The 27,633-nt window shown below is 40.9% G+C and overlaps 3 protein-coding genes across 5 annotated transcripts; 1 reads left to right on the forward strand and 2 right to left on the reverse strand.

Moving 5' to 3' along the window:
• Positions 1-1,180: 1,180 nt before the first annotated feature.
• On the reverse strand, positions 1,181-9,504 carry LOC308094382 (uridine-cytidine kinase 2-B). The gene is made up of 7 exons (XM_080441005.1): positions 9,377-9,504; positions 6,045-6,204; positions 4,839-4,935; positions 4,460-4,602; positions 4,239-4,336; positions 3,966-4,014; positions 1,181-2,851 (listed from the first exon to the last, which is right to left on the reverse strand). Exons 1-7 carry the CDS (start codon positions 9,479-9,481, stop codon positions 2,712-2,714), a joined length of 792 nt encoding a protein of 263 aa, XP_080297131.1. The 5' UTR covers positions 9,482-9,504; the 3' UTR covers positions 1,181-2,711.
• LOC308094381 (4-trimethylaminobutyraldehyde dehydrogenase B-like) lies at positions 8,886-19,487 on the forward strand. 3 transcript variants are annotated; one of them, XM_080441004.1, is made up of 12 exons: positions 8,886-8,992; positions 11,094-11,297; positions 12,500-12,645; positions 13,088-13,217; positions 13,673-13,807; positions 14,655-14,851; positions 15,783-15,923; positions 17,211-17,399; positions 17,498-17,585; positions 17,717-17,858; positions 18,196-18,308; positions 18,820-19,487. In XM_080441004.1, exons 2-12 carry the CDS (start codon positions 11,111-11,113, stop codon positions 18,912-18,914), a joined length of 1,563 nt encoding a protein of 520 aa, XP_080297130.1. In that variant the 5' UTR covers positions 8,886-8,992; positions 11,094-11,110; the 3' UTR covers positions 18,915-19,487. The 3 variants fall into 3 exon arrangements, with proteins under 3 accessions (XP_080297130.1, XP_080297128.1, XP_080297129.1); XM_080441002.1 differs by lacking the exon at positions 8,886-8,992 and adding an exon at positions 10,795-10,922; XM_080441003.1 differs by lacking the exon at positions 8,886-8,992 and adding an exon at positions 10,807-10,957.
• Positions 19,488-21,540: 2,053 nt separating this feature from the next.
• On the reverse strand, positions 21,541-27,377 carry LOC308093447 (HORMA domain-containing protein 1-like; the record flags this gene model as incomplete). Its single annotated transcript, XM_080439785.1, has 9 exons — positions 21,541-21,582; positions 23,509-23,574; positions 23,984-24,207; positions 24,334-24,482; positions 24,851-24,918; positions 25,054-25,080; positions 25,593-25,648; positions 25,742-25,886; positions 27,336-27,377. The coding sequence occupies 9 exons, from the start codon at positions 27,375-27,377 to the stop codon at positions 21,541-21,543; spliced, it is 819 nt and encodes a 272-aa protein (XP_080295911.1).
• Positions 27,378-27,633: the final 256 nt, after the last annotated feature.

Raw genomic sequence — 27,633 nt, forward strand, 5'->3', positions numbered from 1 at the left:
CCTACATTTCAAAAGGTCATCATACATAGCCTATGGCATAGGTTATCTATGATGACCTTTTGAAATGTAGGCTAGCCTACTTGGTTTACATCGGGTCACCACCAGAAACATTGGATAACTTATAAGTGCCCTTAGATATGACTGTAAAAAATACATGAAGTCGGATTTGGGGGAGTATCCCAGAATTTAGAACTACATTTGGGCAGGATGTCATAATGAAGTCCATCTCTAGACTAATCTCTCAAGAACAGATTCTGCTCTGCGTTGGATAGTACAAACAGCAGAGGGCGCTGTTTTTCCTTCTCATTTGGTTCTGGGTTTCCAAATTGTCTCTAGACTAACCCATCTTTTACCAACAGAATCTTAATTTCTCTATAATGAAAAAAGATAATTGAAACTCTAAGGCAGGGGTCTTCAACAGGGGATCCGGGACCCTATGGGTCCTCAGAGTTACTACAGGGGGGCCGCAATTTTTTGGGTGATATATATTTTTACGACTAGCATCCCGTTTCAGAGGAGAACTTTAGCCAAAAATAGCAGATCTAAAAGCTCAAAACGCCTCTTGTAGATCGGCTATTTTTTGGCAAAGGTTTGGTGTAGAGGGAAAGAAGAGCAGACCAACAATTTGTTAACAATAATATAATAATTCATGCGATTTATATAGCGATTTTCTATAGCCTACACAAAGTCGCTTTACAGAGCAAATATAAAAACAACTTTATTAGAAAGAACTAGTTAAAGGGTATAACTATAAAAGAAAGGTAAACAAAACAAAAGGGAGGGATGGGGGTTGGGGTTTTATGTAGGGAATGTGAGTCTGAAAAGGTGGGTTTTGAGTGTGGTTTTAAACATGGTGAGTTTAATCTGCAACACAATTTTATACAATATTGAGGGGGTCCTTGCTTCAGCTCTCTCTCAGCTAGGGGGTCCTTGGCCTGAAAAACGTTGAAGACTCCTGCTCCAAGCCATGAAATCAAATGCACCGACTTAAGTGATGTAGCCAACGCGCAACCAATGGCTGTTAAGGCAAACCTGCAGTAGCCTCTGTATCGCACTCTAGTGGACAGTTACTAAATAGCAGTTTAATTTGCTGTAAAGACATGACACGACACACCATGACTCATTTCCAACAATTTATTGGCCATCAAGCAACCAAGAACTGTGCTCTTTTTTATATATATATATATACATAAACCGACTTCCTCTAGCCAATCCCAGTCATTCTCTACAAATTTTACAGTACAAATCATTTACTCAATTGCATTATACACAAATACAGTACATTGCATATATAAAAACAAAAAGCTATTTGACAGATTGACATATTAATTTGGTAATGGAATAAAGTTTATAATGTGAATACTTACATTTGAACCTGAGGCAATTTAGCAGTAGTGGCAGTTTGTTAGTGGTTCATGACCACATGCCTGGCATGGTTGGTATTGCTGTATCCATCCTTCACACACTAGCTTACAGTACATCTGTATTTAAAATGGCGGTGCATGAACCTGAGAATAAAGGAGACCCCTTAATGCCATTTAGCTGGGGGACCATTGTTCATTCTTTATGGTTGCAGATGGTCACTCAAATCTAGTATAAGTTAGGAACACAAGTATATGCATTGTATGCAAATATTTAAATAATTTCAACACTGGGACAGGGAGCTTTAATGTGAAGTCCATCACAAAGCAGAATTGGGAACCGAATATATCACCAAGCTGTAAAATCATAATCCCACCAGGAAAAAAAAAAAACACGACGTAACAGCGACCATAACACTGTCAAGTGAATGAATACATCATAGCATGTACTTTGGCTATTGTAAATCACATCAGCACACATAACATTTTTAATGTGGCAATCAGAACGGAAATGTTGTGTAGTGTTGAGATGTGCTGGTGAGGCCATTATACAGGTTAAGCACTTAAACCCCAGTTCATACTTCAGATGTTCGAAAATCTACAAGATCTGCTATTTTCGATATTGGGGAAATCGCGAAACATTTCGCCTATAATGACATGCCCAAAATAGGGATGCCAGGGTTCATGTGGTTAAGCGAGTTTTGAGTGTAGCAAAGCATACACACAGACCTCTGGCACTGTACATTACAACACATTAAAAGGATGCCAAAAACAAACAGAATAGGGAGGAAACTCTTGTTCAAGGCTGTCACAGACAAACTCCAAAAGAGTGCAATCCTGGATGTTACGTCTCAACTTGCAATCAAGATCATGTCAGGCTCATCCATACGTGATCACATTACCCTGTGAGCAGGGGTTCAAGTTTCATCAGACATTTTGGAAGAAAAAGAAAAGTTACCCCTCTTTTATTCAGTGTCTGCAAGAATTTCCAGAAAGCAGCGGGGGTATTCACAAACAAAATGTTCAAACAAAAAAAAGGGAGAAAAGAACTGTAAAAAGGGGTAAAGTGTTAACCCCATGGTCTCATCGCAGAAAAAAGCAGGAGGCTATCTTTGACCCACCCGACATAAATCTAAATCAAGTCCCTTAATTACAATAAAAAGTAACTGTAACAAGAGCAGTCAAAATAGAATCAAGGCATTGCAATTCCTTCTGCATCTCTTGTTCTGCTCCCCCTTCCCAGCCCCCCCGTCTCTCTCTCTTTTCATAAATACAGTGATGCCAAAGGGCATTATTTACAGCGCTAACCCATCTACTCCCTCTCTCTTCTGAGAAGAGAGTGCGGTGTGGTCAATGTGGGCGGCTGCTGGATTCCGATACCCGCCGCTGGCGGACTGGAGTACTGTGGCCATTCGTGCAGCCGTTGTGGCGCTTGCTGAGGCCGCCGTTTAGAATGTCTTGGATGTGTTGTACTATCAAGTTGATGGCCACTGGAGGACAAGAGGGGTGGGGAGGGGGAAGAAATTAAGTTACAAAGTGTTGCAAAGATCGAGAGGACACTAGGCCAAGGAAATGGCTCTACTAGACAGAAATGCAGTACGATCACAACAGATAACAGTTGACCCTCCCCTCATAATACTCATGTACAGGCATGCAAAATGGTTGTGGGTGACAAAGGAGAAGGATAGTAGCAGAGGAAAGACGGATGCGCTGGGGGGGGGGGGGGGGGTCTGGTCTTCTCTAGGTAGAAGATTATATAGACTTTCTTGCTGTGCATGTGCCAACTAAGCATGGCTGCCGTTGTTCGCATAGTTTATTTCTTTGTGGCAGAGAATGCACTTTGCATGACCTTTTTCTTAATGCATTACTTAAAGAATCTCTGCATTCTTAATGCAGAGGAAATGTATGCTCTTGTCCTTTAACCTCAATTTCAGCCACGACTAGCTACAGCTGCACTGGGTAGGCATAATGCATCATTTTGAGTAGGCACACATCACTCTTTTGCTTTGAGTAGCACCCCCACAAGTTGCCTCATCAGATCTGCACGAAACACGAAGGTCAGTTGTAGGCAACAGGCAGCCCGTGGGCCAGAATATCTGTCTAAGAAGAGACCTTGAACAACAAAATAGCTATTGTTTGAAAAGGAGTAGATAATGTTCTTTTAAAACTTTTTTGATGAACTAAATATCCTCTAGTGCAACATTTAAGGATGGGGCCTGCACATTTGATTCCGCACACATTTATATCAATAGTTATAACATCGTTATAAACTTTCATAGCAATATAGTTATTAATGTATAGGTTTTCTTTGGGGCAGAGAATGCACTTTGCAAGGTTTGCTGCATGTTCCACATCTGAAATTGCAATCAATCAATTCAAAGCCATTGGTTGTGTTCCGGCCCACCATCTAAAATTGGCCCGAGGCCAAACTTACTTGGCGATCCCTGACGTAGGTGATCAATTTCTCAAACCAAATAAAAAAAACTGAGACTTCGCTGGAAGGTGACCAGTTTGCATGCCTGTATTCATATAAAGTACTTATGTACAAGCGGACCCAAAGCAGAGTATAATAATGGGACATGACTATCAATTCAGCTGCCTTACCCAGGTTATCTGCTCCTCGTGGAATGATCACGTCTGCATACTTCTTTGTCTGGAGGAGACAAAGAAACTCAGTTACATTACATTGTTTGTTTTTGGTTATTTTTTGCTTAACCACACAGCATGCTGTAATTGCGAAAGGTGCTATATAAATGAAGCATATCATTACTCAAATAAAAAGCAAAATGACAATAAAAAAGTCTATTTGCACAAAGACTAGACAGGCAGAGCCATGCAATTACAGATTATGGCGAGGAAAGCCTAAGACAAACTTACGGGTAAACAGAACTCCTCGAAGGCTGGTTTAACAAAGGTTATGTATTGTGACAGCACCTGCTCCAGGTCTCTGCCTCGCTCACTGATGTCCCTTAGTACTGGATTGGTGCAAAGAAAAGAAACTATATGTAATGCATGTTGCATGTAAGTATACAGGGAATCCAAAAAAGCAACCCCCCCAAATCTAACCCCCACTCCCCACATGTTAGAAAAATACACACCTCTGCGTGAGAGCCGCGTGTCTGCGTCCGTGTCTACAAACAACTTCATCTGGAAGAGGTCCCGGATTTCCTGACAGTAAAACATCAAGATTCCTTCGAACAACACCACGTCAGCCGGGTACACAGTCACAAATTCCTCCTTCCTGGAACACAAAAACACAAGCATTTTTTTATTAACTGTTATTACAATCACATGTCTTAAGCACTTTCAACCTGCCATCCCTATTTTGAGCATGTCATAGGCAAACATTTTCAAAAATAGCAGATCTCCAAGCTCAAAATCTGTGAGCTTATGTATCTGCTATTTTCACTGTATAAGTGGTTAAGTGCTCAAATAATTAATAAAAGCAAGGGCTTGTGGCAAGAGGCTGGTACTCACCTGGAATGGCTGACAAAATCGTAGACAGGGATCTGGACAGTCTCCCCCTGCATTATCTGTCTGAGCGTCTTTGTGATCAGCTCGTTGTCAAACGCATCTGTGGGCCAGACACAGACAAATGTTTTGCTTGGATTGCCACGTGATGCTGCGTTAGCAAACTCCACTGGTCTTCTTTGAAAAAATACCCCGACCTGTGTACCCCATGCTCAAGTGCACATGTGGAGACGATGCTGGCTCACATAATGTGAAGCACACCACCTACCGCACTTCGTAATAGGAATTCCTGCCTTTTAAACAGCTGCCGGGTTCAGTTTCCCAACCCTCGAACAGCTGCCTCTGAGAAAGGCCTGCTGACTAGGGACGATTCGTCGTCTCAACTGAGCAAGGAAGTCAGGAGTGAGAGGGAGCTAACGTCCGTCCAAAAATGGATCAGGTACATGTCTGCCAAAATGTGCTCAGGAAAATGCAAGATGGCAGCGACGACACATGGTGCTCCAGAGCATCTAAAACATAATTCATACCATGTAGTAGTGTATGATGGAAGTATAAATTAAGCTTAATGCATTTGGTAGAAGGTGTAATCTAGAAGACATTAATAATCCAAGATTCAAAGACCAGCAGGCCTCAAGAATGACTGACGGTCCTATGAATCAATATTTTGCAAATCATTTTATGACAATAGGTCAGCTTTTGAGGGGGCAGACTAAATCATGAAATATCAGCCTGAATCTAGTCTGATATACTACTTCTGCACAATCATGAGCAACTTTTCAAAACTCTACAAACACAGCCTCCCAGTTTCTCATCGCCGAGAACATTTCTTAACCACTTGAACCCTAGGACCCCGTTCAGCAAAAATAGCCGATCTACAAGCTCACAAACTTGAGATTGGCTATTTTCGGCAAAGATATTTAGTGCACATCGAAAACAGGAGGGAGCCATGTACAGAGCCCTGTGGCTATATAGGTCAACTAAGTATATAGGGTTTAAGTGGTTGAAGGCTTACACAAGTGCACACATCATTCAGTAGATAAAAGAAAATAAGCAAGTTGGTACCAAGGTTTGCTGAGGTAGCCTGAGCATAGCTTGATGTGTCAGCCGAGGGCACCAAAGGCCATGTGTCTAACTGCAGATGATAAACCAAACTCCTGGTGCATGAGGCATGTAGGCCGTACCACTGACTTTTCAAATGTTTTGAGTGCTCACCTGGGTGATCAAAGTTGAACTGCCCCTTGAGTGCCTTGGCTTTCTGCTCCGGGGTGAGCTCCCTATAGAAGCTGTCCTGGCTGAGGATGGCCACCTGTCGCTGGTGGTGGTCGATCTTGTTCTGTCCCAGCAGCTCCATGATCTTCCCGCACACAGAAGACTGTACATAGAAAAACACAAGAGGAGGCAGGCCAGAAAATCAAACGGTTATTATACGAAGGCACAGACAAGGAAAACCGAATACATTTTTTGTCCATGACTGTGTCAGGGAGCTGAAATAGCACATAATTCACAGGAAAAAAAGAGATGTTGAAAAGCTAGATAAACCGGTTATGAATACCCACTGCGCAGTCAAGTCAAAAATGGCATTAACTCACTGAGTAACTGAAAAAATAGGTAGGCTAAATATCTGTTCATGTGGTATATAAAACGTTTAAACTACTGTCAGCAGCATACATGTATTCATTAACAATGATGATGGCTTCCTGTCTACATGGGTGGGAAAATGTTACTGCCACAGCCAATATTTATCAGCATTGCCTGATGGCAATTCACCACCCAGATGTACTAGATTGAGCCCTACTCAGGTGACAACCCCTGCAGCCGGGCCCACCATCTTTGTCCTCATTGACCCCCACCACACTAAATGGATCTCCTGCCAGTGCTGACTGGACATTCTCCAGCAGTTCCAGACTAAGGCTCTTTTGTGTCCATGCAATGTGTCACAATGAAATCGGAGCGCCCACACTCAGGAGCTAGGAGGATGTCAGCAGCACACACCCAAATGCTAAGCTCAGAGCCAAGAGGATATGTACTTGGGATCACATCATACAGCCACCCACCCCCGTGGTTGCCAGTACTATTCACAATCGCTGAACAAAGCTCACATCTACTCTCTCCTGCAATAAATACCTTAGTAGTACTAACCACTAAACCTATATACTTTGTTGCACGGCGAATGGTGGAAAATTGGCCGATCTGCAAGCCCACAACAGGCTGCAATTGCAGAACTCTGCTATTTTGGACACTTAAATTTGCCATTGACATTCCTGGAATAGGGCCGCCAGGTTCAAAGCTGTTAAGGCACGTGAAAAGAACACAAATGTCATGTATGTAATAATCCCTGCTGCACAGGCGTGGAGCTACAACTTCGTCATGGAGGCTAAATATAGTGTATCCGTCCTTCTATGAACACTGGGAGACCCAACCCCTAAACGATGAGGAAGCAAACTTCCTGGCAACTCCTCCACTATCGCTTGACGTAAGAAAAACACAAGAGTAGTCATCCCTTTAAGTCCCCTTGTATGGTAAGGGACTATGAAGGAGCAAACACATTAGCTTATTGACAAATTACCCAAATGGCAATATATTGGCCAAGCAAAGAAGAGAAGGGGCAAGGAGAATAGCGAAGTTCAGCTGGGTCCAGGCTTTTTAGAGTTATAATTTCGATTTTCGAGTCGATTTGTAGTGTTTAAGTAATACTCTATCACACTTATGTAATATTTATGCAACTTCAAGTCGCTGGAAGCTATTAAGGAAAATAATTTCACCAACTCTTCTCAACCTGTAAACTTGTTAAGTTGAATTAACTCCTTGATGGTGGTGGTGGGTGCTGGCCTGGGTGGAGTACAACATCCACGTGGCCTCAGAAAGTCCCCATTCGTTTATCTACGTCACTGTATTCAAGTCACTTTATTGATGCTAGAGCTGGTAAATGAAGGTTTAAGTGAGCCTGGCTTCCTGCAGGTTGCCAGGCTGGTGGGCTGCACTACATTTTGAAATCAGAGTCATAGGGTCTATAAATAAAACACGCGACCGGCGCTAACACGTCAACATGTGGGCATGTCATTACTAATGACTCATTATTAGTCATTGTAGGCGGTAATGTGAAAGAATACACATCGTCACAATTTTCCAAAAATAGCTGATACAAACTTGTAGATCTGCCATTTTAAGAATAGCTGACGTATAAAGTAGGGATTGCCTTTACATGTTTACATTGTGTGAGTTTTAAACAACTCCAAGTGGAAAGTAGGTCAAGACCTGGCAACCCTACTTCCCGTTAGCCTCTCACACGTAACCGGGGACAGGGTTGCCATGTCCGCTTATCATAAGCTACTTGGGACGTGTAAATGTGGGTATTTGCGGGTTGCGGGTTTTTGGACTCGTTTCTAAAGCGTAGTTGCTTATTTTGGCTTGCTTTAAAAATTAAACCAGTGGTTCTCACATATTTTCATGTCATCGGCCCCTAAATTAATTATGTATTTGTCCCTATAACCCCCATCTGAAAATGTTGTGTGGCCCCGTACCAGATTTGTGTTGAAATGTTTCCAAAAAAATCTTCCAAATGAGAGACGCGTTGTGAGCTTGTAGATCGGCTATTTTCAAATAGCCTGTGTGTGTTGTTTGTGTGGTTTGTGTTTGTTTGTTTGTTTGTTTGTTTGTGTGTGTGTGTGTGTGTCACACACAGTGTGTAGGTGCCGTGGCCTAGTTGCTTCTTTTGGGCTTGTTTTCCTAGACCTGGTTGCTTATTGCTCTCGCAAAATCTGGCAACATGGATGTAGGTTAACGTTACAATCAAATCTTATCTAACCCGTTTGTTTTTAATAAAAACCCAAGGCAAAAAAAATACGCCACGTGTATTAAAGGAAAACGACCCAGTGACCAGAACATACACACACATTAATATTCTGAGTTGTAGTTACCACCACCACCACCATGATTATTATTAGAACAATAGAACAAGACAAATCACATCCCTTTTGATTCCAGCGGTGCTTTCCCGCTAGCGCCCCGGTTACAGTTTATTAGACACAACATCTCTACCACGAAAATAAAACATGGAATCTCACACAAACAGTGGCCCGTTGGGACGTCTTATCACGGGGATAGAAAACGAGGGTTAATGTGCTTGTTTACCAAACATTGTGTCCTACCCTACTAGCATGGTTAAGCTAACCTACCAGTCAGGGTTAACGGGCTTTGTCTGATGGAATCTGAACCGACGGTTAGGATTACAGAACTGGCAAACTTACGTTATTTTTTTCCTTCTTTAAAAAAAAATATAAGGACAGCAAATAAACAAAACGTACAGAAATGCCACCCAACAACACGAAAACATGTTTTATCTCAAGTAAGCGGTGTTACAAATGATGGGTTTAATTAAGGTGAATAAACAAACAGAGGGGTCGCTGTTGAGCCTCCATTATGGTTCACACAGTCAGCCACGCGGCCAACTAAACGAGACACTCTCTCTCCGCATCAATTTTTACACAAAAACGTACAAATGACACCGCGTACGAAACGTCAAAACAACTACATACGACACTGACCTTGCCGCTGGCGGTGCCTCCGGACACACCGATGAGGAACGGTTGTCGAATAACGTTGTCGTTGTCGCCGCGGTCCCTCAGATGTGTTTCAGTGTCGCCGGCCATGCTTGCAGTGTGCCGTTCCGAGCTCTGAGCGTAGCTTACAGTCAGCCAGCGCCTCATGCAGCTTCTTCTCTGGTTATATGGTGGGGGGGTGCAACCGTTGTTTTTGACGTGCATTCCGCCACCTACTGTACCGGAGTGGGAAATATATGAGGTATTGCAGTGGTTCTCAAACCTTTTCATGTCAAGGACCCCCAAATTGAGACTTATTAGCCCGCGGACCCCCATTTGAAAAGATATGCCAGGGACCCCCATAAGAGAAGATTTTTTTTACGGCTCTAGCAGTGATTCTCAACCATTTAAATTTCAAGGACCCTCAGTTTGACATGCATTAGGCTACGGACCCCCATTTAATGGCATTTTTATCTCTTGGACCCCAATTTATATTGTAAAATCTATGTTAATTTACTCTGAGAGTGTACAAATTGTGTACAAAGTACACTCTCAGAGTTACAGACCCATAAGGGTCCATTTGGTGCCTAATCTATCATTTAGCTGGGGACCCCTGGGAACTCCCTCAAGGACCCCTAGGGGTCCCCGGACCCCACTTTGAGAACCAATGAGGTATTGTAGTTGTCGTGTGTGTTTGCCCTGAATACCAAAACACAGTCGCCCCGGGGCAAATTCGTCGACCTCGGAACGGTCACCACCTGTTATGCCTTTGATTGATTGAATACTTTATTTAGAGATTTGCAGGGGGGAAAAAGCACAAGAAAGTACAGTTTAAATACAAGGTCAACTAAATAGGATTGAAAAGCCCATGAAAGCCTATAATGGCTTGTTTCAAATGGGGTCCCCAAAACGTGGGGTCCTAAACGTGACCTCTGTAAACTATGCCTAAACCTATAACCTTATTCCTAAACGTAACGTAACCTCAGTAAAACGGTGCCCAAACCTAACTTTATTCCTAAACTTAACCTAGGTAAAAACTATGCCTAACTTTAAACACAAGAATACAAGAACCGCTGGGGGTGAGTGTGTTTTGGGGCGAGACTTTTGGTTACCTTTGTCCCACCCACAGGGTTGCCATGTCCGCTTATTACAAGCGACTCCTGGTCTTGTTTTTCTGTAAATTGCTTGAAAATATTGGTTGTTTCTAAAGTGTAGTTGCTTATACCAGAGTTGCTTATACCCATACCAGATTTGTGTTGTTAAAATATTCCACATTTGTCACTTTTCCCCCAAGAATATATTTTAATGTAGCAGATTGGCAGTGTGGCTATTTTCAAATAGGTTTTTAGTGCCTATGTGGCTTCTTTTGGGCTTGTTTTCATAGACTTGGTTGCTCATTTCTCTCGCAAAATCTGGCAACACTACCCACTCACAGTCCAATACGCAGCTGCAATGCAACAGATCTAACACCCAATGCACCCGTAGATTTATATTTGTATTTATCATCATTATTATAAGAGACGTTTAGGGTGTTATTAAGGCTGCTGTTTTTGTAAGTACTACGAGACTCACCGACACACACACACTGTGAGTGTGACACATTCGAAACTGGGGTGTCTCGCCACAAAGAATGGCGTTTTCTTTGCGAAGTTGTTGACATGTTTGTTGGTGTGTTTATATGAAGTTAATCGCAGCAGTCTCAATAGTGCATTTTCTCCCCCAGGTATCTGTAGAGTTGTTATGATCCAGAGGCTTGCTCTGTCGCGGCGCCTGGTGCTGCTGCGACCCACCTCTCTGTCTCTGGCCGTTATACGATGCGCCTCTTCGGGGACCCTGGATGTCAAAGTCCCGCTGAACTTCTGGGGGGCAGAGAGGAGAAGGATCAACGAGACATCTAGCAGTGAACCGGTGTATGAACCTGCTACAGGTACTTAATCATTGAGTCTTATGCTGCACATTTTACTATTTATCTGACAACAATGTTGGACTTTGACCAATAGTGGACTTTGACTTTGACCTGCACTGTCACAAGTTCACAAGCGCCTAGTCAGACAAAAACTGAATATAATCAGTTCAAAGTCATGTAAATTGTCAAAGGAGTTAGTAGAGTCAGTGGTTCTAAAAGTTGGGGTCCGGGGACCCCCAGGGGTCCTTCGGGGGTTCCAGGGGATCCCCAGCCAAATAAAAATGTAATAGTTTAAACACTACAGCCCTATTTCATTTCTTGGCTATAAAAAAAACTGATCTACAAGCTCACAACTTGGCACACAGCGGCACGTTTTGAGCTTGTAGATCGACTATTTTCGGAAAATGTTTATCAAATCTTGACAAATATTTTCCTGGGGGTCCCTGGCACACATCTCTTTCAAATGGGGGACTGTGACCAAATACATATACATGTGGGGGCCCTTGGTTTGAGAACCACTGTGTACACAATGTATGAGTGAGGGAGTAATGTGTGTTGTTGAAGGGTGTGAACTAAAATAACCCAGCAATTTATAAGCTCTGTTATGGTACACAGCACCATAAGAGGCATAAGCTGTGTCGCCATTCAGGGGCTCACATCGTTTGAAGGGGCCTGCGTACTGTGCGTAGCCTTCGTAGGCTGTATGACAGGGCCTGAATTGGGACACTGAATTGGGACACAGCTAGAGAGTAGGCTACTGAAGTGACTAATAGGCAGTAGGGTCAGGTGAACACACACACACACAGCCAGTGGTGCAGTGCTCATTGCACGCAGTACCACAGTGTGGCTGCCAGTCTTTTGAGTAGGAGCACGCACATGCACAGATGTGCACGTGGGTACACACACCTCTACCAAAGCTTACAAAAGCTGCTGAGTGTCAACAGTGTGAATTAACATAGGAATGACCCTGGCTGGATGTATGTCAATGGTCCATTGTGTGTGACCTGCTAAGTGCTGTAGGTGTAGACGTGCGACGTGCGCGTGACGTCATTAAAATTGTGTCCCACCAGTTAAAAAAATCACAACTACAACATGCACACTCAGCTATTACATGCTGTAATAAGAGAAGGCTTTGTCAAATGCATTGTGTAACCTACACTTTTTGTTTATTATTCTACATACTCTTATGTAATGCATTTCATTTGCGTTTTTTTACTGTACAGGGCGCATCCTGTGTCATTTGGAACCATGTGGTACAGTGGAGGTGGATGAGGCCGTAAAGAGTGCCCAGTCAGCCTTCAGCTACTGGAGCAAGATGTCTGGGATGGAGCGGGCAAGGGTCATGATAGAGGCCGCTCACATCATCGAGGTATTGTCTGTACCCTATATCTGATTGATCTGGCGGATCAATTTAAGCATCAATAGTCACCCAGAAAGCACATGCACAAAGGTTATCACCTTTAGCTTACTTTGTAACAAAGTACCTTTTTTTTTTTTTTACCACTCATGCCCTTTTTTTTTAAATAAGCAAAAATAGCAAAAATGCTCACAACGGGTCGACTCGTTGCGAGCTTGCAGATTGTCTGTTTTAGCTATTTTTGAAAATGTCTAATGATAATTTGTACATGCAGTAGTGTACAGACTTGTACCATGGTTCCTTGAGGTAATAGCAATGATGAGTTATCTCCATTATACATACAATGTATGTAATGTCATTATACGTAAACTATAATGAGCTCTGTCAGTTTTCACTGTCTGATTTGAGTATCTCCTTGACATTCTCTGTTCATCTGTTCCTTGGTTATGATAAGAACAAGAGAGAGGAGATAGCAGAGTTGGAAGTGGTCAACAATGGAAAATCCATCACAGAGGCTCGTTTTGATGTGGACTCTGCTAGACTATGCATAGAGTACTATGCAGGCGTGGCCTGCACTTTGGCAGGTTGGTACACTCAGGAAAATGTTCATTGTTGAGTGTTAATTTAACACTCAGGATTTCTTTCTGTGAATTCTAGGTTCATATGTTACACTCACTTCATCCCCCCTCTCTGACCTCAGCTTCCTGTCTCTCTACACTTCCCTGTATAAAGAAAATTATGAAAACTCCTACAAAAAATAATAAATCATATGATTTTAGGGGGAGGGAAAGCTAATTGTGTTTGAATGAATCACACATTGCCAGTAGACTAGCCCATATTGGCCTATTATATGAGGTCTCTGTTATGCACAACTGTAACAATGCCAAAGATTAAGAAAATTATGTACCCAGCATTTTTCATCTTACAACATTTTACTAACAACATAAAATGAAATAACAAAAATAAAACCAAAGCACAAGTTGAGCTTTTAAAACTTACTTACTGCACTAAATTAATTTCAATTTCTCACCCTGTCAAGGCCAGCATGTCCAGCTACCTGGGGGTTCGTTTGCCTACACACGGAGAGAGCCTCTGGGAGTGTGTGCGGGGATTGGTGCATGGAATTACCCATTCCAGATAGCTGCCTGGAAGTCAGCACCTGCCCTGGCCTGTGGTATACAACTCTTCCAACTCTCTAACAATTTATTTAAACACATTAATACACGATATGTGAAAGTGATATGTTTTGGTTAAATAAAATAGTTGTTTTACTTTTTTTTTGTTTCAGCTCTACATTCAGTAATCACTGCATGAAGTGTTTGTTCAGTAACAGGGGTCTTCTCTTTCCAGCTCTTGAGTAAATAGAAAACACATTTTCAGGTTGGGATACCAATTTAATCCAATCAGAAGGGAAACATTTGTGTTTCGTCATTTTTGTTTCATTCCATTTAAAAAAAAAATCCTTTATGATCTCTCCTGGTTGGATAAAATTGGTGTCTTGACCGGAACATTTATTTTCTTGTTACCAAAAATCTGGGAGCCTCCTGTTGCTGAACAAACACTATAGCAATGATTACTATAGGAATATAGAGCTATTTAACACTTACCAGTATTTAACCATAAATATCATTCCACCACTTTAACCCTGGTATCCCTATTTTGGGATCTTCAAAACGTAAAAAAGAATATCTCACAACGCATCCGACATGGTGAGCTTGAAGATTGGTTATTTTTGCTATTCGCGACACGGCAAAGTATATAGGGGCTTTTAAATAAAATGATATCAGCAAGGTTGCATTTTGTTTTGTTTATTTAGTTTTTACCCAGAAGAAATTTCATAGCTATTCAAAGCTATTTGCTGTTGCGAATGCACATGATTAAAAGCAAATATAAACTAAACCATGGAATCATTCAATTAAAAGTTAAACTTGATGTTTGAATCATTTATTAGATGATTCGTTCAAAAGAGCATGATATGTCCTCGTCTGCAGTTGAATTCACAATCTCTCTTCTAAAATCAGGAAACTCCATGGTGTTTAAGCCGTCACCAGTGACTCCTGTAACCGCCGTGCTGCTAGCTGAAATCTATGCCAAGGCCGGTGTTCCAGAGGGCCTTTTTAACGTGGTGCAGGGTGGGCAGGAGACAGGTAGCTTGCTTTGTCACCACCCTGACGTGGCTAAGGTCTCTTTCACAGGGAGTGTGCCCACAGGCAAGAAGGTGAGAGCGCCTGTAGTGGAAATAATCATACTGTCCATGAAAATGTGAATGCATTATCTTAGACGTTTTTTAGAAGAGCATCAAACAAGCAGACCGCATCTTCTCCTAGCAAGACCACAGCCGAGCTTGTCTCCCATCAGCCCATTCTTCAAAAGATCCCCTCAATGTTATGTGAAAACGGGGTCAAAGTTCACCCATTTATACAGGAAGGAGGTGTTGCCATAAAGCCTGGAATTCACACAAAAGTGTCAAAATCTTTTATCTCCTTAACAAAAGAACCAACACCTTTGTCCTAACAAAAAGAGTGAATGCTGCCCCAGCCTCGGGCTCAAACAAAAGAAGATAAATCAGGTGGAATGTAATAATGAAATATACAGTGATAGCGCCCATAGGTGAAATCAGGTGGAATGTAATAATGAAATATACAGTGATAGCGCCCATAGGGCTGCCAACTCTCCTTGATTCCGCAGGAGTTTCCTTGATTTTTACCTCATAATATCCTTGAGGACTCTTTTATTGGGGGATTTCTGCCATTTTGCATGGCAACCTGTGTCAGAGGTACACATCCCTGCAAGCAAGCCTACTCTGGCCCTGTACCTGCCCTGCCCTGGCCACTTAGGGCTGGCCTAGGGGCCCTCGTTGGGTGTGACAATTCACATGCAAATCATAGGCTGTACTGGTTTTCTGTTGGAAAATGCGAATGGTTCTCTCTGTCTCTGTCTGTCTGTCTGTCTGTCTGTCTGTCTGTCGTCCGTCCGTCCGTCCGTCCGTCCCTCTCTCTCTCTCTTCCCATGTCATTTTGTCTCTGGCAAAAAAAAAATCTCATCAGTGTCCCTGGACCCCACTTTGAGAACCACTGTACATTCTGTTGTATCAGAGTTATTGATAGAGATATCCATGTCACTGTTACTCTGTTTTTCCTGGTCCACAGATTATGGAAATGGCATCCAAGGGGGTGAAGCCTGTGACTTTGGAACTTGGGGGGAAATCTCCTCTACTCATCTTTGAGGACAGTGACCTAGAGAACGCTGTGAAGGGAGCTCTCATGGCCAACTTCCTGTCTCAAGGCCAGGTAAGCTATGGATATATATTTTTGTAGCATCTGGTTTGTAACATCTGGTACAGTATGTAGCATGATAGCATCAGGTATGTATGTTTTTTTGCATCTGATAATCACATGGTTATCACTACGCTATTTATGATCAATGTTAGCCTGCTCATCTGGATCAGGTATGGGTTAAGTGTGTTAGTGCGTCAAGAATACTTCAACATGCAGCCATAATGAGCCAGGGATCGAACCAGGCCTTTCTGGTTTCGGCAATTCCAGCTCGCAGATTTGTCACACTGAGAAGCAATCTGGAGCTGAACGTTCGATGAAATATATAATATAAGTCAATGAGATCTGGATGGACAAGCGTAGAAGAAACACCATTTCTGAATGGTTGCTACCTTTGTAAAATGACCAGTTCAGGAAAATAAAAGTTTTCTGCTGCCTTGTTTTTTGATTATTACATTTTATGGAGGTATCTAAAGAGCACAGAGTACGTTTATGACTGTACACATTGTACAGAAAGTATGTGCTGTTATTGCGAGACTGTCAATTATTGACAACATGTTAACTAATTCCCACTATTAAAGCCCATACTGCCCAGCCAGAAACCTTCGCTTGTGCTCTTTAGATACCTGAATAAAATTATATAGAGTGCACATTGAAAAACAAGAGATCAGAAAACAATGTATGATATGTCCTCTTTTATTTTCCTTAACCAATTATCTGACAAAGGCCACAATCATTAAAAAATATAGTTTGTTCCTACATTTGTCCAGCCAGTTGCGTCAATGACGCACACCAAGCGTAGAACGCTTCCTTTCCTTGTTAAAGATAGCCTTGGATCGAACCAGGAACCCTCCGAATCCAAGAAGTATGCTCTACCTAAGCCACTCCTGCCCCTTTTAAACATTACGTATACAGTATATGATGTCACTTTGCCTGGGCACAGTGACAATGACAAACACTCATTACAGAACAACTGGGAGGAGATTGGTCTAGAATTGAATGTGCATTGTTGTCATAAATCTTTTGACTATGTTCTGCCCTCTAGTGGATGTATTGCTTAAGACACATGCAAATGTAAAGGAAACTTACAGGTATGTGAGCAGTGACGGTTACATCGTTTAAAACAGACACATTTATTTTTGTATCTAAAGGGAACATAAATGAGCCATAACATGTATACTGTATTGTTTCATTATATGCGTTACTTCATACTATTACAGAGTTAAAAATAGATCATGCACAATCACAGAATCAGATGGTACACATGCTATTATATGCTGCGGACTTTAAAATCCCTCCCAGGTTTGCAGCAATGGTACGAGGGTATTTGTTCAGAGACAAATTCTACCTGAGTTCCTGGAGGAGGTTGTGAGGAGGACCCAGGCCATTGAAATAGGAGACCCACTCTTGGAGACAACTCGCATGGGAGCACTGGTCAACCGGTCACACCTAGACAGGGTCCTAGGGTGTGTGGATCAGGCAAAGACAGAGGTAGTACTGAACAGAAATTATGAATGCTCAGACCATGTTGTAAATAAGGTAACGATAACTGGCATTTTCCACCTAAATAAAGGTTGATTTGATTCCAGGGAGCCACTGTGATGTGCGGAGGGGTGCCTTTTGTCCCAGCGGATCCAAAACTCAGAGGCGGATACTACATGACTCCATGTGTGCTGGGTATGCCTTGTACTTCCATACTTCAACACATTTGTGGAGGACTTCAAAAGCATCACTTGATATAGCTTTTGGTATTATCCTACCCCCCCCCCTTCTCCCTCTGTCTTTCTATGCAACTCTCTCTCCTCTAGGAAACTGCAGAGATGAGATGACCTGTGTAAAGGAGGAGATCTTTGGCCCTGTCATGTCTGTGTTGTCTTTCGATACAGAAGAGGAAGTGTTACTGAGGGCCAATGACACCACCATGGGTCTGGCTGCAGGTGTCTTCACAAGGTTAGTCACATTGCCACCCAACAGGGGTGAACAGGAAGTCAGTTTATGAGGGGCCCAAATGCTGTTAATTATAGATTTCATTTTCTGATCAATTATTGCTAGATATTAGTTATTTCAGGAGATAGGCTACACTGGATGCGTTTACTAAAATGTTGGCTTTGGAGAGCAATGCAATGGAGTCTAGTGCAGGTAACATTCTAAGAAAAGTTCCAGATAGGGCTTTTTCAACTGATAAAGTAAAGTACATGATGTATAATGACTGTTGTGACATACATTTACTAAAACAGCAGAAGCCAGACTTATTTCCCGTTCTTATTATCTGTATGTCTTTCTGTAGAGATGTGAAGCGAGCCCATCGTGTGGTCGAGCACCTAAAAGCTGGCTCCTGTTTTATCAACAACTATAACATCACCCCTGTGGAGGTGCCTTTTGGGGGCTTTAAAATGTCAGGTACAGTCTTGTTTACTTTGCCAGGTACTGTTTACAGGAGTCTTTGTTTAACATACTTTAAGTACCAGATTGGTTAGGGGGGTAAAGGACTCGGGTTTGTTTTAAATCCAAGAATAGCATCTTAAATTTACTTCCATATACTGTGCTCATTGTTTGAACTTCCCAGCACACCTTGTGAGAATTGGGGAAACCCCAAGCAGGTTAAAGCAAGTGTGAAGGATTGCCTGCAAATACTATTTGACTCCCCCGTTTGACTCCAGGAACCGTGCTGAAGAGCAACTTAGGCTGCACACCAAGACATTATCATAAAATAAAAGTTCCTTAGCTGTCATATCTCTGCTCTCTGTACCATGTTGCAAATCACTTAAGCTTAACACTACCACCTGCACCATCAATTATTCTTTGTAAATTTTAACACTTACGTATTGAAACACAAACACCTATGACTCAGAAACATAGCTTTGTGTTAAAATGCCATGTGGAGTTGTTAACCTTGTCTTATGCTTACCAGGTATAGGACGAGAGAATGGCCAGGTGACAATTGAGTACTACTCCCAACTGAAGACAGTCTACGTAGAGATGGGAGATGTGGACAGCCTCTTTTAGAAATGCACATCGTTGGAGTCGCTGCAATTTGTAATAATGGCACAAAGACTGATAACTCTTGAGTAAGACTGAAGTTAATTCTAAAGCCGGATTTGTGCTCCATCAGTGTCACGTGCCAAAAATAGCCAGATCTGCTATTTCCGGTACACGACACCGTTGTACGACGGAGCATGTACCAGACATCTCAGAGTTCCAAACTAGGATCACCGTTCAGGTCATCTTAACACACTGTGAATTTGGGCCCAATCTTTTCCGCTGCTTAAATACCCATGGAAACTGAAGGAAGTGTTTTTTGACATCTAAACATATACTGTACGTCTGGAACAGAGAATCTGTTTGGATTTCTACATGGAGCTCTACAGTATTAAAAAAACTGTCATATTGTATATGCCAAATGGTTCAAACCAGGTACAAGTCTTACTTTTTGCCATAGTATGTGTTTTATACAGTAGACGAGGCCAGGTGTCTGTCAGAGCCATAGTGATGTATAAATATTGCACTACTCCTGCTTTGCCATACTTATTTTACTTATTACTCATACAAAGATATAAATTTCAAATGTATTTTATACTATGGTACAAAGTTTTTTGTAAGGTTTAGGCAAAAATAAAAAAATATATATACAACACACAAAGGTTTATTTCTTGAACACATTGTGAGAGCTTGTTGCATATGAAACACATTTTTGGTAACAAAGAAATATTCAGCTAATGTAGATTTACATTTAGTCTGCAATACAAGTATGAAAACAATATTGGCACATATTCCTGTCCCATGGGAAAAAGCCTATCGGGGCAAACGTAGTGGGAAACAAGTTCCCCGTCCCCTCTTACCTCATGTCCCCCAGGTCAATACCAGCTATAAATATTCAGTTCTGGACACGCAGGATTTCCCCCACTCCCCGAACCGTTGATTCCTGGAGGGCCCGGCCGTTCTTCATCACAGCAGGACTGGTCCTACTATGATGAAGAACGGCTTTTGGTGGGTCACCCACCAAAAGTGTGAGAAACATAACGTTTCCAAATGCTATCACACGCTGCTTTTCAGGAGCCCAAATCTCCGGCATCACAAATAAGCTCCCTGGAAGGAAGCACTACAACTTTAACTGGTTCACCTACACAATGTTGAACATCAGACCTGGGCCCTGACGATAAATCTGGAAAAGACCAGGACTATGATCTTCCAGAAAACGCCCAGAGGTCAGGGAAACCAACCCAGATTTCTATTAAGATCGACCAACATACAGTACATGTATGGTGTGGAGGTGTATGGTAGATGCAGATCCATTTTACACCTAATCTTGCCTCCCTACCAGTGAAGGTCAGAATACATTTCAACCACTGACTAACTCTATACTTCATTGACTGGAGTCCCCCAGGGGTTTATACTTTGCCCCCCTATTTTTTTTTACTCTTAAATATTTTCACATCCCCTATATTTGAGTGCAATTCCAGCAGGATGTTAGGCAAAAATCAAAGATATCTACGTAATCCAGCTGGTAACTAGATAGTATATGGTAAGGTTAGACACAAAGACAAAGGTCCATGTTGTGTCTAAACAGAAGTGTATCTCAAGTTTAAACACAACAGAAGGAAAGGTTTTTGAACTACTGGTTTGATTGAACAAGCCTGGTAAAACCCTGGGGGGGAGGGGGGTGGTTTACCAGGCTAGATTGAACGCAGACTTGCGGTTCCTAACGGGGTCTGAGGCTCTCGAGTATACATTTCCATTTAAACAAGAATGCCCTCTTGAGGCAACCATATGCAATAACCTTTTTTTCATGTAGACCTGGGCCTACATTATAATCCTCCTCACTAGTTTAAAACTTAAATGCGTTTTCAGTTAAACTACTTTAGGCCTGTTGTCTTCACTCCCAGCATCCGTTCATCAAATAGGATTTAATGATATTTCCCGAGGACTTTCGGAAATCATGAAAGCTGATAATAGTTGGATTATATCCACTTGATTGATCGAAGATCACTTGAAGAGCAGCGGAAATCGATCTTTATCTCCGGCCTGATTCCCACGCTGGACCGCGGAATGGGTCGATTCTCCCGCATCCTTAGTTTACATTCCTGGCTTTTGTCCCACTGCAGCACCCACAAATGTATTTAATAAATTAAAGAGGTACCTTGGCCTCAAAATAGTGGTAGGAGACACTGAAATTATAGCTAAAGATGAAATTACATACTTGGGTTGTATTTTAGATAAAAAATGATCTGGAGAAGGTATGCCTACAGTCACAAAATTGATTCGGTCTACTTCTAGTTTTAAGTCCTCCCTAAAGAGTTTTCTAAATACCATTTAGAATTTTTTATTTGACTAAATCATGTATTGTAACTGTATTTGTGGGACCGCAATGGAAATAAGCCTCTGGGCTTTCTTGTGCCATCTTTTTGACTAAAATGTGCATTTTTTGGTTGTACATATGCTTGTTGTCAATAAATCAATGAATCAATCAATCAAAATCGCTTTATTTTAACTTAGAAGATGATATCTGGCATAAGCATCTGTCAAAACATCACATTTAAACATGCATAAACATTCTTTGTAAATCAAAATTAAAGATGCTCCATATTTGCTTTGACAAAGCATTCACCTACAGTGCAATAGTTGATCATAGTGACTACATTCTCTTCTTCTTGGTGGCAGGTCTGGCAACCTGTCTCTGAGAAGGAAAGACAAATGAGATATCAGTTTTCATTAGACCAAAACACTGGATGTTTATTGAAAGGAACTATCTTTATTTGAACTGCCAACCAAACAATAATTATATCTTAGATACAAAATATTTAGATACAAAATTATCTGGAGAAGGTATGGCTCTAAGAGTTATCTCTAAGGTTAACCAAAGGGTAATTTTCTTTTGCCAGAATATCAACATACTGTACATAGACAAAGGTGCAATGAAAGTTTTGGCAGGGGCACTCATTCAGTGTCATTTCGACTATGCATGCACATTGCACATCATGGTATAATGGTATCCCTATGATTCTAAAAAAAGAAATTGCAGACCTTCCAAAATAAACTAGCTCCACCCCAGAACTCATCTCCTCCCGACTCATTTATAAAAAAGAATTATGATTTTTTTAAATCAATAAAAAAAAAAGCAAACCAGTATGTTGACAAAAACTTTATATGTCCATATTAGCCTATAACCTCGAGAAATGTGTAATAGCCTATGCAAAGTTTCTGTTGTTCTTGTAATATTCTTTTAAAATATATATTTTTTTATTAGGGAATAACAAATACAATGGGACAGATGTACAGGTGCGTGTGTTCTTCAACTGTAGTATCCCTCTTTTTTTCTCCCCCCCTAGTCTCTGTATCATATGCATAGAATAATCGTTATTTTAAATAACGATTTCCTCTTCTTTTTGTCGTTGCCAGGAAAGCGGTAGAATGACAAAACACACACTTGGACCTTAACAGAATTGGAAAGGCCTCTTTTTTGTATTCTGCAGCTATCACATGGAATGGGTTGCCAACAGTCACAAAATTGATAGGGTCTACTGTTAGTCTTAAGTCCTCCCAAAAGAGTTTTCTAAATACCACCTGGTCCTGATCTTACTAAACTCAATTTTATGTATTTTATTGTTTTTAACTGTATTTATGGGGCCGCAATGGAAATAAGCCTCTGGGCTTTCTTGAGCCATCCTTTTGACTAAAATGTGCATTTTATTGTTTGTAAATATGCTTGTTGTCATTAAATAAATGTAAACAAAATTATACCTTTCTTGCAGGCACCCGGGGTTCCTTGAATTCTGCAGACTCTGTATAATGTAGAAGCAAGCGTTAAAAGGGTATGAAACCCTAGAATTTTTGGCTTGTTTTCTGGTTCAGGTAAAAAAAAATTACAGCAGGATAAGAACATGGCAGGCTGCATGAGGCTGACCATAGTATCCTGTGATGTAAACAACACAGCAGCAGCTACTCAAATTAATAATGGGTGTGTTTGTTTTAGGTGTACCAATGTGCATTGACAATACTGCCTATGCTTGCATATTAGCAAACCCATAGACATAATACAGGTAGGCACCGCATAAGCCACTGTCAACCTTGCCGCCATATTGGCAGGAGGAACTTGACATAATTCCACTGAAAGAAATATGCCTGAGCTGTATTATATACAAGTACCTGAGACTAGAGGCCAGACCGCACCAATGCAACTAGTCGCAACTCCTTGCAACAAAACAGTTTTAAAGCCAGTCCACATTAATGCAACTCCTTGCAAATGCCATTGGGGATATTGGTTGCAAGTAGTTGCATGTTGCAAGGAGTTGCATTGGTGCGGAGTGGCCTTAAAACACCTTTCTTCTCTTTTATACATTACTTCTATGCAAAATAAGGTGTTTTGGTATGAAAACCCACAACTTAACTTGACCAAATATACTATATCATAACATAACCACGTGTATGACATTTGTAGTAAATGAAAACGCTGGAAAATTGGTTGAAAATTCGTGGGGCATAGTCACAGTTTGCCCCTGCCGAAATAGCAGGGGCCATATTGTTTTATTACAAAACAAAAATATATAGTTTTTTTTTATTTTTTAATTAATTAATCAATAATACTAGTGTATAAGAGAAGTACCCTGTCCCCCTTACCATCTTCTTCAGAAGGTAGAACTTCATTGTTCACCATACTGGCATGAGGATCCTGTAAATGTACGGACACAGACAACCATATTTAAAAAGACTGATAACTTCTGTCCTGTGTAGAGGAAGTTCAGAAAAGTGTGTGTAGAGGTGATGACATCTTTTTGTAGGCTAACCAAGAATGGAATTTGTGCCTTGGGTTTAAGAAAATAAACCAAACACAATTAATACTAGTATATGGTATGAGAAATGCACATAACAGCTTAAAATGTCACAATCATATTAATGTGTAATTTATCTCAGAGAATAAACCAGCTCTCATCTTCTGCATAACTCGAAAACCAAACGGGGGTAAATGCATTGGAAATGTGCTGAGGGAACCAATTTCAAACTTCTGGGTTTTAGGAGTGCAAACTGTAACACTATTAGTCTTTTTAGAATCTACTCTCTCCTCCCTGTGGAACACTCACCGGGGTTTCTCTCAGCTCGGAGAGATGGCTCAGACCTTCCACAGAGACCTGTGTGCCTTCCCGGAGCTTCTCTGAACGGCTCTCCTCTGCCGCCACGCGTACCTTCATGGTGTGGAAGGGTGTCTGCACCTCACCCACTCTGAAATGCACTGCGATGCCCTCGAACCAAAGGCTGTCACATACGCCCTCCTTGAAGCCTGGCGGCTCATAATCGGCAGGCGTGACTGTATTTTAATCAAAGAACAGGGAGGAGATGGTTAGGTTATCCAATATACTAATAATCCATACAGTATGTAATGAATGGAATCCAAACTACTTTGATGATTGTAATGAACAAAAACGTATCTCACTGTCATCGTAATATAACAGTTTCATGGTGAGGGCGACATCGTTGGGGAGAGCACCCAGGTTCTGCATAAGGAGGAAAAGCTTCCTAATCAGCAGCACAGATGCCTTTTTGGTGTTCTCCATTGTCACCTGCATCTCTACGTTCTTGTTCCTGTAGTTAAGGAGTTTAGTTTGGAACTTAGAACAGTACAGGTTTGCTTTAGGATGGGATCGCATTCATTGACACTGGTGTTATTCTGCACAGAAATGTCAAGGCAATAAAGCTTCAAGGAGATCAAAGTGCTGCCTAGAGAAAACCACCATAAATTCCCCTGAGGTTTCATTACTTAAATGGGAAGCACAACACCACAGAATAACCTTTATCAGTCTACATTCACATGTGAAAAATCCAGAGCCAAATAACATAATCTTGTTCTATTTCCAGTGAGAAAGCTCTACCCCTTCCGTGCTGTCTACCTTTTGCAGTATACTGTGTTATAAAGCTTGTTGGATATACAGTGTACTGTGTACAGTACTCACCTCAGTATATCCATCTGTGGTCCTTTGTCCGTGTATTTGAACTTGAACTGGTAGGATTCGATCAAGCACTGCAAAGAGAGGAGAACATGTATCTGTTATCTTTAAGTAGAGGCAAGGGATAATGCTGTCATCATAATTGTGTCTTTTAGTTTGGAATCATCAAACGTAATTTGATTTTATTCAGTGTTCGGAGGAAAACTTACATTGGGGTCACCTGCGTTGTTGTAAACCTACAATGTAAAATCACACTTGTTATACCAAAGTAAATATTCTATATCCTCCAAAGGCTATTTGTTTTGCAGTCAGGAGTCAGTTAACTACAGTACATACGATTATAAACGAGAAAAGTGCTCATCAGAAGTGTGCTGACTTTACAAAGTTAATTCATGTATTTTTTGTTTTTCTTGTCGTGTTACATGTATGTAATAGTTGTTTGCAATGACCTCACTTACCCCAATGGACATCATTTCAAGCTGTTAAAAAGGCAAACAGCGTCAATGTTAAAAAGCGATAATCAATATTATCTCACACAGACCTAAGGAAACAACAGAAATGTCAACTAAAGGAGCAGAAACATGGTACTACTTACATATCCCCTCTCCAGTGCATGAAAGCTTCCGATCAACCTGGAAGAGAATAGTCATTTCTTTCAGTAGACAGAACTAAAGTAAAATTGCAAATATTTTATTATACAGTGCTACATACAGTATTGTATAGTTTTCTTTTGTTTTTACCATTTTACAAATTTGTCAGCTCCGGGTGTGCTGCAGTCCTCTCGCAAGATTTTGACACACTGATCTGACCAAGTAAAGTGAGAGGGAAGGACATTTACAGAAAATGATGAAAGGCATTTATTCCATGACTATCAAAGAAGTGTTCATTTCCGTTTACCTTCCAGATATCTAGACCTGTAGGCGTCCTCTGGGAATATCCCTCTCAGGTAGGTGAGGGAGGACACAGCCACGGCCACCATCCTCTTAACGAAGACAAGGGACTCTTGCTCCGTTTTCAGGTCACTTTGGAATAAGTTGGCCCACTACATTATGACAGAAAAAGAAAAAAAAAACATTAAAGTGCAGTTTATTTGTATAGCACATTTCATACACAGTAAACTCAGTATTCTCAATTATAAAATACTATGTCTTGAGAAAATAGGAAGGTCTTCTTAACCCATTCAATCCGGGAACGCATCTGTGTCACTTTAGATTTCTTTGGCTATTCAAAAATAGCAGATATACAAGCTCATAGCGCGGCACTCGAGCTTGTAGATCTGCAAAATCTTTGGTGCTTTTTTTTTTAAACGAATGTTGCTATATCATTGGTGCTCCAACTGTTCCTTGTAAAGGACCCCCAAAATGATATGCATTTGGCTGCGGACCCCCATCTCAAAATATGTTGTTCCAGGGACCCCCAGAAGCACAGATCAGAGTTAAAATGTTCGCTTTAAAACATATATAAATAGCAGATATACAAGCTCATAGCATGGCACTGTGAGCTTGTATATCTGCTATTTGCAGTGAGTCGGACCATTGTGACAAAAGAATGCACCTTCACCAGCTTAATATTGTGTTTTCAGTACTTTTACTTCTATCTCAGAGGCAAATATTATACTTTTACTCCACTATAACATTCTGCATCATGAGTACTTTCTACTTTTGGTACTTTAAGTACATTTTGATGCCAATACTTTTGTACTTTTACTCAAGTACATTTAGAATTCTGTACTTTTACTTGTAACAGAGTGTTTCTACATTGCAGTATTGATACTTTTACTTAAGTAGAATATTTGAGTGCTTTTTCCACCACTGATTGTTGTACAAGACCACAAGATGGCGCCCGTCAACTGACGGTCTCTGAAAACATAGAGAAAACTAACTCATCATGTTAAACAGTTCTGTTCAAGTTCAACATTCAGCGTTACAATAGTCAATTTTATAGTTGATTTGGAAGTTGCTTCGACGTGTTCAGAGATTAAAACAACAATAAAACAAAACTTCCATACAAGCAGTGTCAACAAAAACGTAGGCCTATGCTTATAAGCATTACAATATTTTAATGAATGCAACAAGGAAGGAAGGACAAAAGCCATTGTTTTAATTAACCGAAACACACAAGCAGTGGTGGAAAAAGTATTCAACTTTTTTACTTAAGTAAAAGTATCAATACTGCAATGTAGAAATATACTCTAGCTGTTACAAGTAAAAGGCCAGAATTATACTTGAGTAAAAGTACAAAAGTATTGGCATGAAAGTATACTTAAACCAAAAGTAGAAAGTACTCATTATGCAGAATGTCCCATTAGCTCACAATATTTGCCTCTGAAATGTAGTGGGGTAGAAGTAAAAGTACTGACAACTGAAAATACTCTAGTAAAGTATTAAAAAAAATACCTCAAAATTGTACTTAAGTAGAGTACTTGAGTAAATGTACTTTAGTTTACACCACTGCACACAAGTCACAAAGGGTTATTCATTGTCTTCCATACCTCAGCTTGCTGTTTTGGTCTGCACATCTTTGAACCTGCCATCTTCTCTCATTCACCAGCTAGCATGAAAATGTGAATAAACACAACTATCGTTAGTCATAATAACAACATAATAAATACATCATACATATCTCACTCATACATTGTGTGAAATATGAGTTAATATGTTTTATGTAAAAGGTCTGTTTAAAGTGTGACATTAACGAACTTATTGTTCAGAATCAGCATAACTTACTTTGCCCAGCTAGAGTTTCTGAGACGGTGTGGGTGAGTGACGTAAAGGCCCTAATACGTACTA

The sequence above is a fragment of the Gymnoscopelus braueri genome (genome assembly GCF_963280865.1).
Source record: "Gymnoscopelus braueri genome assembly, chromosome: 10".
In the NCBI taxonomy this organism is placed as follows: Eukaryota; Metazoa; Chordata; class Actinopteri; order Myctophiformes; family Myctophidae; genus Gymnoscopelus; species Gymnoscopelus braueri.

Coding starts and splice junctions, on each gene's coding strand:
- LOC308094381 (XM_080441004.1), top strand. CDS start 11,111: ATGATCCAGAGGCTTGCTCTGTCGCGGCGCCTGGTGCTGCTGCGACCC. Junction 13,218..13,672: donor CGTGGCCTGCACTTTGGCAG/GTTGGTACACTC, acceptor CACCCTGTCAAG/GCCAGCATGTCCAGCTACCT. Junction 14,852..15,782: donor GTGTGCCCACAGGCAAGAAG/GTGAGAGCGCCT, acceptor CCTGGTCCACAG/ATTATGGAAATGGCATCCAA.
- LOC308094382 (XM_080441005.1), bottom strand. CDS start 9,481: ATGGCCGGCGACACTGAAACACATCTGAGGGACCGCGGCGACAACGAC. Junction 4,015..4,238: donor TCGAGGAGTTCTGTTTACCC/GTAAGTTTGTCT, acceptor TGTCTCCTCCAG/ACAAAGAAGTATGCAGACGT. Junction 2,852..3,965: donor ACGAGGAGCAGATAACCTGG/GTAAGGCAGCTG, acceptor CTTGTCCTCCAG/TGGCCATCAACTTGATAGTA.